The following is a 13,069-nucleotide window of genomic DNA, read 5'->3' as shown; positions in this document are numbered from 1 at the left end:
CTCATTCAGGTGATCAGGTGTAAATAAAATGACACAAACCTTCAAATAAGCATTCATAAAGGGACAAATTTAACGTTTTTTTATTGTTTTTAATTAAATTCTATTTTAACATTTTGTGTATTCTTTTAAAAATCTATTCTTTATTTTTTTTATCTATTTATTTCGGTGATGTTATTTTTTGTACTTGAGCCGTTAATGGTTTTCTTTTTCTGTACATTTTAGGGATTCTTTTTTTGTATGTTATTTTAATGTGTATTTTTCAAATTAATTTGCATTTATTAAATATATAGTATGTATATTATATTTTTAAAATATATGTTTACATTTAACATTTACTCTTCAGATTTTTATGTATTAATTTTTTGCATTTTTATATATGCATTCATTTTGTTTTTTTAGTGTTATTTTTATGTTTGTTCTTATTTTTTATTGATTCATTTTCTTAATCACATTGTTTAAAAAAATAAGTATTTTGTCATCATGGACACAAACACCAAATTTATTAACAATTATTCTTTTTTCACATTTTAATGGATACATTCATTTACTATATCATTTTTAAGTTCTTTGTATAGCTTGAATTCATTACTTAATGTTTTTATAAAATATTTTAGGAAAATATTTTTCAGACTTATGTGCTCATGTAATCACCGAATTATGTAATTCATATATTTAATTAAAAAACATGCATGTACTCTTTCAGTAAATGTTATTTTTTTTATTCTGTATTTTTTCAAATGAATGATTTTTACATTTTTTATATTCAATCATTTATTTTATTTCACGTTGTTTTTCTTATTTACATTTTTCTCCTTTTGCATCTATATATTTATTTATTATTTTTTCTTTATTTTTTCTAATTAGTTAATTTTATATTTTATGTATTCATTAATTCATCTTATTTTATTTTTATGTAAACTTTTTATTGATTTTTTAACGTATTTTTTATTATTATTTTTGTTCCATTTATGTGCATCTATTTGTTTTGTGTTTAATTTTTAAATTCTTCCTGGCGTTTATGCAGCTTTTTTTATTGGGCTACGAACAAAACGAGTGGGTGGTATCTGGGCTCTGATTAGGCGTTTTGATTGTCAGTCAAATCCGGCGACAATGCCCTCTCTCTATTTGCTGTTGGTGCTGTCAGTCATCCGTGAGGCGGGCGCAGAGACATTCCTCCTTTGCTGATGGAAAAAAAAGAGAAAGTTTCCAAGATGGCTGCGTAGCCCTGCCTGTCCGCTGGAAAACAATAGAAGCAGCGCAGAGGGACAGACTCAGCCCGTTCTTACCGACGAACACACTCTGAATCCCCGCATATCCCGACTCAGGCTCGTCCGGGAAAAGGATTATCCGCGGCGGTGACTCGGGAGAAATATAATTAAAGTAAAATGATTTATTTAAACGTTTGAGGCTAGCCAACCCTGCTAGCCGAGCTAACGTTAGCTCGTCTATCCAAAACACAGCAGCTAGCGGCTAACGGCTAGCAGGAGGCGGAGGATCAGCTGTTTGCTACACAGATGCTGTAGGAAGAGCGGACGGCAACACTCTCACAGTAAGTGGATTTAAAATCCAAATAAGCTTTAAATATCTCAAAAGTCTTGTAATGCGTGGCACTATTGAATCAGGTTAAATAATTTATTTATTAGCTGCCAAGTTTTAGTGACGCTAACAGCTAGCTCCTGCTCGCTAACCGAGCTAACTCATCAGACTTGAGCAAAATAAAGTTTGGGACAAGTTGTTGAACCGTTAGGACGCTCCCAGCGGAGCCGTTAACGCTGAAACGGGAGTCAAACCGCAGGCTGATACCGCCAAACTCCCGAACAAAGTCATTTTAAAGGCAGCTTGGGGAGTTTTTAACAGAAAACTCGACGCTCCAACTTTGATTTAGAGTGGAGGAATGTGCTAACTTAACTGAACCCAAACAGCAGCTAGTTGGATGAAGCTGTTTCTCTGAATGAAATGTAAATGTAGAATAAAACATTTAAAGGGTTCATATTAAAATCACCAGGCGTTGGTTTGGTTAAATCAGCGGTTTGTGCCTCTGATTTGGGGTTGAACTCAGGCTGATTGTGGCTCCAGTAGCTTTACACAGCAACTTAAATGAGCTGGTTTACAGTAGATATCTGGCTTTAAGTGAATAAAATCAGGAGGCTGGATGGTTTTCACCCAAAAACCTGAATTTTCCTCTCCGGCAGTGAATGCCGCTGTGACTGAAGGCCATTAGCAAGACAAAGGTCCTCCATGGAGCCAGCACAGGAGTCTTTGTAAAGGGCGAGGGGGGGTGAAAAAGAGCCAGATTCAGCATTTTATGGACGAAACCTGAGCCGGGAGTTTACTACCAGTCTTTATTGATGATGGCGGATTTTGTTACACCGCGACACAGCGCGGTGATGGAGCGGCTCCGCCGGAGGATCGAGCTCTTCCGGCAGCATCACAACAGCTGCGAGAACCGCTACGAGAACGCGACGCTGGAGCGGCTGGAGCTGGAGAGGCAGCAGACCTTCGCCCTGCACCAGCGCTGTCTGCAGGCCAAAGCCAAGCGGTCCAACAAGCACCGGCAGCCCCAGACCAGCAGCGACCAGGCCGGCCAGAGAGCTCCGGGAGGCGGCGGCGGCGGAGGAGGAGGCGGCGCGGAGCACGGAGAGAGCGGCGGGACGGCGGCGGAGCAGAGCCGGAACAGCACGCTGATAGCGGTGAGTGGGACCCGAACACAGGCTGGATGTTAGAGCTGAAACAGGCTGGATGTTAGAGCTGAAACACACTGAAACAGGCTGGATGTTAGAGCTGAAACACACTGAAACAGGCTGGATGTTAGAGCTGAAACACACTGAAACAGGCTGGATGTTAGAGCTGAAACACACTGAAACAGGCTGGATGTTAGAGCTGAAACACACTGAAACAGGCTGGATGTTAGAGCTGAAACACACTGAAACAGGCTGGATGTTAGAGCTGAAACACACCGAAACAGGCTGGATGTTAGAGCTGAAACACACCGAAACAGGCTGCTGTAACGGATAAACGGTGGCAGTGACAGCTGCTGGACATGTTGGCACCGGCTCCCTTTGATATGTTTTAGACAGGTATTGGCAGTGAAACAGAATAATCCAGAGTCTGTTAATGAGATAATGCTGGTTTATTTATTCAGTTTTAGTGTGAGATATGCAGCAGGAGGGGCTCATAAACATGCAGATTTAATCCAATAACATCCAGTGTTCAGCTGGAAGCAAACTGCTTTAAAAGTTTATTTTTCTTAGAAATGCATTGCATTTATTTCTTCCTGCTGTTCTATCAGGAACTGCATTTATTCCAGCGTTATGTTTTATCTTAGTAATAACTGGTGCAATAATTACACTTAACCTCCATGTTTATTTTATTAACCAAAGCTGTGAACACTCATCCTGATGGAACTTATCTACCTGTTGCTGCTCCTTCTGGGCTGATTACAAACTGATAATGATGCTGATATTGTCCCTACTTATTCATCATCATCAGCGGCTCAGATTCATCCTGTTAAAGCTGCGTTCAGCCGCTTCTTGCTCCCTTCATCACCCTCACTGTGTTTTATTACAGCCACAATCAGCGTAAAGTTGTTTTATTATCATTCACAGCCGAACGGGTTTGGAAGTATTGATTTATCCATCGATCATTACCGATTACCTAAAAGTCCTTCTGAAGCTGCTGCGCTGCTCATAGCATCCTTCTTTAGTACTGATCTCGGCTCCATCCAGATAAATGATGGTGCTGCAGTCAGGATGTGAGCCTGGAGGCGGTTTAGTTCATTGTTTTGGAAAAGCTCAGTTTAGGTGGAACTCAGTGAAACACCTGGAAGGATTTCAGATGAAGCAGCGCTGGAGGCAGAAATATGGACTGTGTCAGCTGTTCAGTGTCTTCAGCTCATGTCTGACCTGAACAGCCAGCATGGGTCATAAATCAGAGCTGATCGCACTCATTGATCGCTGCTGATCGGTGAGCTCCTTCTTCTGACAGGTTTGTGTTTGCTGTCGGGTCACGTGACCTCCGTGTTTTCCTTTGGTCAACAAACACCGGTTCGAACCCTTCATGCTGCTGAAGTGTCCTCGAGCAGGACACCAAATCGCAGCCTCTGACTTCTGTCTTTTTATTTTAGTGTTTTAAAGAGAACACATCAGCTGATTTACAGTCAATGAATCGTCACTTTTTTTCAGATTTTCTTTGGGTTTGTCGTGACTCTTCAGACTAAAACTGGGCTGTTGTCCTTGTTCTGACATTTTACAGACGCAACAATTAGTCAGCTGAAAGAACACACAGATTAAACCTGAATAAACTTTATTAGATATTACATCTCCACCCTGCAGCTGCTTACAACAGCTCAGTCATAGCTGTTATTGTTTTCCTGTTGTGGGATCATTTTTAAACATTACGTTCAGCTCAGGAATCAAAAATGATATGGTGAGAACTCATGTTGAGAACTCATGTTTGAAGCAGAAATAACCGGGTGTTGCTGTTTTTTAAATTTTATTAAGCATAAAGTCTCAAATGTACCAGTGTTTCACCCTCTGTTCAGTTGGTTTGATGTTTTTTAAAAGCGTCTGAATGTTTAGAGACGATTTAGGAACTACTCAACATTCTTCTGGTTTCTGTGGACGAGTTCTTATGGGTCTTTAAGATGTTCAGGAGTTCTAGGCTCTAATTTGAAATGTTCTGCTGGATGTTCTAAGGATCCTTCAATACATTAAAGGTGACTGACGAGGTTCATTCAGGGTTTCCAGTGTCCATGGAGAAGTTCTTTGATGTCTGTAAGAGATTCTAGCGGTCATTCAGGATTATAAGCCCTTCTTTAGATGGTTCTAATGGCTATTGAGGAGGTTCTAAGGATGTTTAGAGATATTTAGAACTAATATAGGAGGTTCTCAAGGTCCTTCTAGGTTGTATGGAGGATTTCTTATGAGTCTTTAAGATGTTCAGGAGTTCTTGGCTCTAATTTAAAATGTTCTGATGGATGCTGCCACACGTTCTAAGGAAGATGATTGACGAGGAGCATTCAGGGGTTCTATTGTCCCTCCAGGAGCTCTTATGGGTCTTGAAGAATTTGTGGAATTTTTAGATTTAAAGATTCTGATGGCTACTAAGGACGTTCTCAGAATTCTTAAAGATATTTAGAGGTGATTGAAGGGTGCAGGTTCTAGTTTCTATGAAGGGGTTTGTAGATGTTCTAACAGTAATATGAGTTTTTAGGGGTCCTTTGAGGAATTCTAGTGACCATTTAGGCAGATCTCCTGGTCTTTGTTAGGTTCTAGTGTTTCAGGTTATATGGGTTCTTTCAAAGGTTCTAGTGTCTCCAGATTACATTTAGGATCATTCAAGGTAATCTGTGGGTCAATGTTTCAGGGCTTTACTAAGAGGCTCTGATGGTCATTGATGAAATTTTAGGGGTCTTGTTTAGGTTCTTCTGAGTCCTATTACAGTCACTGCTAAAATTGTAGGGGTGCTTTAATAGTTCCTGGTGGTTTCTAAGTAGTATTTGGGCTCCTTGAATGGGTTCTGATGGTCATTATGGAAGTTTCAAAGGTCCTTTAAAGATCCAAGTATTTGAGTTGTTTTGGGGATTCTTTATGAAGCTTTGATAATCACCAAAGAAGTTCTGTTTGCACTTAAGAAGATCTACACCTTTTAAGTAATTTCAGTGGGTATTCAGGAGGTTTTGGGACCCTTACTGAGCCCAGAAATGGACAGTTATTTGGGAAGTTCTGCTGAGCCCTGAAGAATATCTGCTGGTCATTGCAGAGGTGCTAGTTGTCACTTGAAGGTTACATGAATTATTGGAAGAGTTCTAGTGTGTCTTCAGAGCAGTTTGGGGTTATTGAAGGGAATCTAATGGCCTTTGAAGAGGTTCTGATGGTCATTGAAGAGTTTCTTTTAGATGTAGGGAGATGACTGATTTTTAGTTACTGAGGAACAGTGAAGGTTCCTTCAGGAGGTTCTAATAGTCACAGTGGAGTCTCCAGTGTTCCTTTGGGAAGCTTTCCTCATCATCGGTCTAGAAGAGCTGAGAATGAACGGAGGCTTTGGTTCATGGTGTTCTAAGTGAACAGCAGGCTGACTAACGGTGACTAGTAGAACATCAGCGTGGTTCTAGTGTTCTCAGGGCTGACTAACGGTGACTGTAGTAGAACATCAGCGTGGTTCTAGTGTTCTCAGGGCTGACTAACGGTGACTGTAGTAGAACATCAGCGTGGTTCTAGTGTTCTCAGGGCTGACTAACGGTGACTAGTAGAACATCAGCGTGGTTCTAGTGTTCTCAGGGCTGACTAACGGTGACTGTAGTAGAACATCAGCGTGGTTCTAGTGTTCTCAGGGCTGACTAACGGTGACTGTAGTAGAACATCAGCGTGGTTCTAGTGTTCTCAGGGCTGACTAACGGTGACTGTAGTAGAACATCAGTGTGGTTCTAGTGTTCTCAGGGCTGACTAACGGTGACTGTAGTAGAACATCAGTGTGGTTCTAGTGTTCTCAGGGCTGACTAACGGTGACTAGTAGAACATCAGCGTGGTTCTAGTGTTCTCAGGGCTGACTAACGGTGACTGTAGTAGAACATCAGTGTGGTTCTAGTGTTCTCAGGGCTGACTAACGGTGACTAGTAGAACATCAGTGTGGTTCTAGTGTTCTCAGGGCTGACTAACGGTGACTGTAGTAGAACATCAGCGTGGTTCTAGTGTTCTCAGGGCTGACTAACGGTGACTGTAGTAGAACATCAGCGTGGTTCTAGTGTTCTCAGGGCTGACTAACGGTGACTAGTAGAACATCAGCATGGTTCTAGTGTTCTCAGGGCTGACTAACGGTGACTGTAGTAGAACATCAGCGTGGTTCTAGTGTTCTCAGGGCTGACTAACGGTGACTGTAGTAGAACATCAGTGTGGTTCTAGTGTTCTCAGGGCTGACTAACGGTGACTAGTAGAACATCAGTGTGGTTCTAGTGTTCTCAGGGCTGACTAACGGTGACTGTAGTAGAACATCAGCGTGGTTCTAGTGTTCTCAGGGCTGACTAACGGTGACTGTAGTAGAACATCAGCGTGGTTCTAGTGTTCTCAGGGCTGACTAACGGTGACTAGTAGAACATCAGTGTGGTTCTAGTGTTCTCAGGGCTGACTAACGGTGACTGTAGTAGAACATCAGCGTGGTTCTAGTGTTCTCAGGGCTGACTAACGGTGACTGTAGTAGAACATCAGAGTGGTTCTAGTGTTCTCAGGGCTGACTAACGGTGACTGTAGTAGAACATCAGTGTGGTTCTAGTGTTCTCAGGGCTGACTAACGGTGACTGTAGTAGAACATCAGCGTGGTTCTAGTGTTCTCAGGGCTGACTAACGGTGACTGTAGTAGAACATCAGTGTGGTTCTAGTGTTCTCAGGGCTGACTAACGGTGACTGTAGTAGAACATCAGTGTGGTTCTAGTGTTCTCAGGGCTGACTAACGGTGACTGTAGTAGAACATCAGCGTGGTTCTAGTGTTCTCAGGGCTGACTAACGGTGACTGTAGTAGAACATCAGTGTGGTTCTAGTGTTCTCAGGGCTGACTAACGGTGACTAGTAGAACATCAGTGTGGTTCTAGTGTTCTCAGGGCTGACTAACGGTGACTGTAGTAGAACATCAGCGTGGTTCTAGTGTTCTCAGGGCTGACTAACGGTGACTGTAGTAGAACATCAGCGTGGTTCTAGTGTTCTCACGGCTGACTAACGGTGACTGTAGTAGAACATCAGTGTGGTTCTAGTGTTCTCAGGGCTGACTAACGGTGACTAGTAGAACATCAGTGTGGTTCTAGTGTTCTCAGGGCTGACTAACGGTGACTGTAGTAGAACATCAGCGTGGTACTAGTGTTCTCAGGGCTGACTAACGGTGACTGTAGTAGAACATCAGAGTGGTTCTAGTGTTCTCAGGGCTGACTAACGGTGACTGTAGTAGAACATCAGTGTGGTTCTAGTGTTCTCAGGGCTGACTAACGGTGACTAGTAGAACATCAGCATGGTTCTAGTGTTCTCAGGGCTGACTAACGGTGACTGTAGTAGAACATCAGCGTGGTTCTAGTGTTCTCAGGGCTGACTAACGGTGACTGTAGTAGAACATCAGCGTGGTTCTAGTGTTCTCAGGGCTGACTAACGGTGACTGTAGTAGAACATCAGTGTGGTTCTAGTGTTCTCAGGGCTGACTAACGGTGACTAGTAGAACATCAGTGTGGTTCTAGTGTTCTCAGGGCTGACTAACGGTGACTGTAGTAGAACATCAGCGTGGTTCTAGTGTTCTCAGGGCTGACTAACGGTGACTGTAGTAGAACATCAGAGTGGTTCTAGTGTTCTCAGGGCTGACTAACGGTGACTGTAGTAGAACATCAGTGTGGTTCTAGTGTTCTCAGGGCTGACTAACGGTGACTAGTAGAACATCAGTGTGGTTCTAGTGTTCTCAGGGCTGACTAACGGTGACTGTAGTAGAACATCAGCGTGGTTCTAGTGTTCTCAGGGCTGACTAACGGTGACTGTAGTAGAACATCAGAGTGGTTCTAGTGTTCTCAGGGCTGACTAACGGTGACTGTAGTAGAACATCAGTGTGGTTCTAGTGTTCTCAGGGCTGACTAACGGTGACTAGTAGAACATCAGTGTGGTTCTAGTGTTCTCAGGGCTGACTAACGGTGACTGTAGTAGAACATCAGCGTGGTTCTAGTGTTCTCAGGGCTGACTAACGGTGACTAGTAGAACATCAGTGTGGTTCTAGTGTTCTCAGGGCTGACTAACGGTGACTGTAGTAGAACATCAGCGTGGTTCTAGTGTTCTCAGGGCTGACTAACGGTGACTAGTAGAACATCAGTGTGGTTCTAGTGTTCTCAGGGCTGACTAACGGTGACTGTAGTAGAACATCAGCGTGGTTCTAGTGTTCTCAGGGCTGACTAACGGTGACTAGTAGAACATCAGTGTGGTTCTAGTGTTCTCAGGGCTGACTAACGGTGACTGTAGTAGAACATCAGCGTGGTTCTAGTGTTCTCAGGGCTGACTAACGGTGACTGTAGTAGAACATCAGCGTGGTTCTAGTGTTCTCAGGGCTGACTAACGGTGACTCAGAGGTGACTCAGTGCGAACAGAAACCCCCTCCGCGGCCTCACCGCTGACTCACCGCTCACTTTGTTGGTCCTGAATCGTCTCGCTGTGAAGAAACGCCTCGTTCTCACTCCGCTCTGTGGTAGCAGCAGGAGGAAGAGGCGGGGCCACATCATGGCCACTCCCAAATGATTGACTGCTCCCCTGATGTCATTAGTGATGTCACTTAGAGAAGGTGCCGATTCTCCAGTAAATATATTATTGTTTTATTTATTGATTTATTTTGGACATGCTCCAATACCATAGAGGCAAAATACGGAAAATAAATCCCACAAAATTAAATTTGAATTTTTCCCCTTTGAGGACCGGATTGGACCCTCTGGAGGACCACTTTTGGCGTACGGACCACATGTTGGGCACCCCTGGTCTAATAGTTCTGTCAGTGCATATTTTTTGCAACAATTTTTTCCTCCAAATACAGAGAAACTACGTATTAAACTTGAGTTCCATTTTAGTTGTTTTTAATTTGCTGCAGACAATACACAGAACAAAAACGATTCACAACCAATAACCTGGATATTAGTGTAAAAACATCAGTAACCTGGATATTAGTGTAAAAACATCAGTAACCTGGATATTAGTGTAAAAACATCAGTAACCTGGATATTAGTGTAAAAACATCAGTAACCTGGATATTAGTGTATAAACATCAGTAACCTGGATATTAGCGTAAAAACATCAGTAACCTGGATATTAGCGTAAAAACATCAGTAACCTGGATATTAGCGTAAAAACATCAATAACTTGGATATTAGCATAAAAACATCAGTAACCTGGATATTAGTGTATAAACATCAGTAACCTGGATATTAGCGTAAAAACATCAGTAACCTGGATATTAGTGTAAAAACATCAGTAACCTGGATATTAGTGTAAAAACATCAGTCGCCTGGATATTAGCGTAAAAACATCAGTAACCTGGATATTAGTGTAAAAACATCAGTAACCTGGATATTAGCATAAAAACATCAGTAACCTGGATATTAGCATAAAAACATCAGTAACCTGGATATTAGTGTATAAACATCAGTAACCTGGATATTAGCGTAAAAACATCAGTAACCTGGATATTAGTGTAAAAACATCAGTAACCTGGATATTAGTGTATAAACATCAGTAACCTGGATATTAGCGTAAAAACATCAGTAACCTGGATATTAGTGTAAAAACATCAGTAACCTGGATATTAGCATAAAAACATCAGTAACCTGGATATTAGTGTATAAACATCAGTAACCTGGATATTAGCGTAAAAACATCAGTAACCTGGATATTAGCGTAAAAACATCAGTAACCTGGATATTAGTGTAAAAACATCAGTAACCTGGATATTAGCGTAAAAACATCAGTAACCTGGATATTAGTGTAAAAACATCAGTAACCTGGATATTAGCGTAAAAACATCAGTAACCTGGATATTAGCGTAAAAACATCAGTAACCTGGATATTAGTGTATAAACATCAGTAACCTGGATATTAGCGTAAAAACATCAGTAACCTGGATATTAGTGTATAAACATCAGTAACCTGGATATTAGTGTAAAAACATCAGTAACCTGGATATTAGTGTAAAAACATCAGTAACCTGGATATTAGCGTAAAAACATCAGTAACCTGGATATTAGTGTAAAAACATCAGTAACCTGGATATTAGCGTAAAAACATCAGTAACCTGGATATTAGCGTAAAAACATCAGTAACCTGGATATTAGTGTATAAACATCAGTAACCTGGATATTAGCGTAAAAACATCAGTAGCCTGGATATTAGTGTATAAACATCAGTAACCTGGATATTAGCGTAAAAACATCAGTAACCTGGATATTAGTGTAAAAACATCAGTAACCTGGATATTAGCGTAAAAACATCAGTAACCTGGATATTAGCGTAAAAACATCAGTAACCTGGATATTAGCGTAAAAACATCAGTAACCTGGATATTAGCGTAAAAACATCAGTAACCTGGATATTAGCGTAAAAACATCAGTAACCTGGATATTAGCGTAAAAACATCAGTAACCTGGATATTAGTGTAAAAACATCAGTAACCTGGATATTAGCGTAAAAACATCAGTAACCTGGATATTAGCGTAAAAACATCAGTAACCTGGATATTAGTGTAAAAACATCAGTAACCTGGATATTAGCGTAAAAACATCAGTAACCTGGATATTAGCGTAAAAACATCAGTAACCTGGATATTAGCATAAAAACATCAGTAACCTGGATATTAGTGTATAAACATCAGTAACCTGGATATTAGTGTATAAACATCAGTAACCTGGATATTAGCGTAAAAACATCAGTAACCTGGATATTAGTGTAAAAACATCAGTAGCCTGGATATTAGTGTATAAACATCAGTAACCTGGATATTAGCGTAAAAACATCAGTAACCTGGATATTAGTGTAAAAACATCAGTAACCTGGATATTAGCGTAAAAACATCAGTAACCTGGATATTAGTGTAAAAACATCAGTAACCTGGATATTAGCGTAAAAACATCAGTAACCTGGATATTAGCGTAAAAACATCAGTAACCTGGATATTAGTGTATAAACATCAATAACTTGGATATTAGCATAAAAACATCAGTAACCTGGATATTAGCGTAAAAACATCAGTAACCTGGATATTAGTGTATAAACATCAATAACTTGGATATTAGCATAAAAACATCAGTAACCTGGATATTAGCGTAAAAACATCAATAACTTGGATATTAGCATAAAAACATCAGTAACCTGGATATTAGCGTAAAAACATCAGTAACCTGGATTTGAATGTTATTTATTTATTTTTCATTTTAATGTTGTGATATTAACGTTAAAAAGACTGAAAAATCTGTATATTAACTTTAATAAACAATTCACAATCAGCACACAGAAGCAGCAGTTAGAAAAAAACCTCTGATTTATCCTGATTTATTCCTTTAAAACATAAATAGTAGAGATAATCTGTGATTTTAAGCTAATGAACAATAACAGTCAGATTTACCAGAAACTAACAGACGCCTGTAATTATTGAATCTTAGCTAAAGAAACACCTGAGCCCTTCAGAGAGTCTAATTGTTCTTTATCTTGGACAGAAAAGCCTTTATTTCTTTATTTTATTCACAAACAGAGCGACGTCTGTTCCTGCTGATGAGCCGGAACGACGGAGTAAACATTTTTAAAATTCCAGAGCTGCAAAGTTAGAATTTCAGAGCTGAAAACATGCGCGGGGGCAGCAGTCAGACGACGTAAACACACCAGATATTTTGCATTTTTGTGGCAGAGCGAGAGCCAGAAATTCCAGGATGAATCACCAGAATGGTCGTTTATCTGCCGGCCGGGCGTCACGGTAAATATGTACACTGGTTAGCCATAACAGAGGCGTCGCCATGGAAACTATCAACAGAGGTGTTTAAACTGCTGCTTCTGTGTTAAGGAGCACTGAGAGATAAACTCACAGGTCAAACTGTCCACAGCAGCTGTCTGCAGACTCAAGTACCCATAATCCCACTGTGCAGGAAGCCCCGCCCCTTCCTCCAAGCAGTTCTGTAACCATGGTGATGAGCAGACCTGTATTTCAGGTAGAAGGAGTTGAATGAGTCGCAAGTTTTCCCTCCGTCAGGTTGTGTTTGGTTTCCCTGAATCTCAGAATCCCAGTTTTCTGGAGTAACGGATCAAACATCTGCTCCGGGAAGATTCACTGAAGATTCTAAAAAATTCTACAATTTCATTTAGCAGACGTTTTGGTCCAAAGCGACGTACAACACAAGCAAGAATTCAGACATAAGGAAAAACCTGTAGTAAGTGCAAAATGTCATGATGGTTCTGGTTCTTTTGGCTCAGAGAAATAATCTTTTTTTTTTGGCCTTTACACTGGAGAAGGATGTTTTTGTTGTGTCTTCTGCCCTTATCAGAAGGACAAAGTGACTTCTTTTTTATATTAATATCCACTTCTATGG

The 13,069-nt window shown here is 40.7% G+C and overlaps 1 protein-coding gene across 49 annotated transcripts in view; it reads left to right on the top strand.

Annotated features, from left to right (window-relative positions):
- The first annotated feature begins 1,157 nt into the window (after positions 1-1,157).
- maml1 (mastermind-like transcriptional coactivator 1) overlaps positions 1,158-13,069 on the top strand; it is a 36,942-nt gene continuing 25,030 nt past the window's right edge. For all 49 annotated transcript variants that reach the window (XM_051954546.1, XM_051954548.1, XM_051954551.1 and 46 more), the window contains exons 1-2: positions 1,158-1,549; positions 2,193-2,690. In XM_051954546.1, the coding sequence (XP_051810506.1) occupies positions 2,349-2,690 (342 nt within the window). In that variant the 5' untranslated portion in view covers positions 1,158-1,549; positions 2,193-2,348. The remainder of the gene's footprint in view (positions 1,550-2,192; positions 2,691-13,069) is intronic.

Source organism: Acanthochromis polyacanthus, chromosome 10 (assembly GCF_021347895.1).
Source record: "Acanthochromis polyacanthus isolate Apoly-LR-REF ecotype Palm Island chromosome 10, KAUST_Apoly_ChrSc, whole genome shotgun sequence".
NCBI lineage: Eukaryota > Metazoa > Chordata > Actinopteri > Pomacentridae > Acanthochromis > Acanthochromis polyacanthus.
This window is presented reverse-complemented; position numbering and strand designations above follow the sequence as displayed.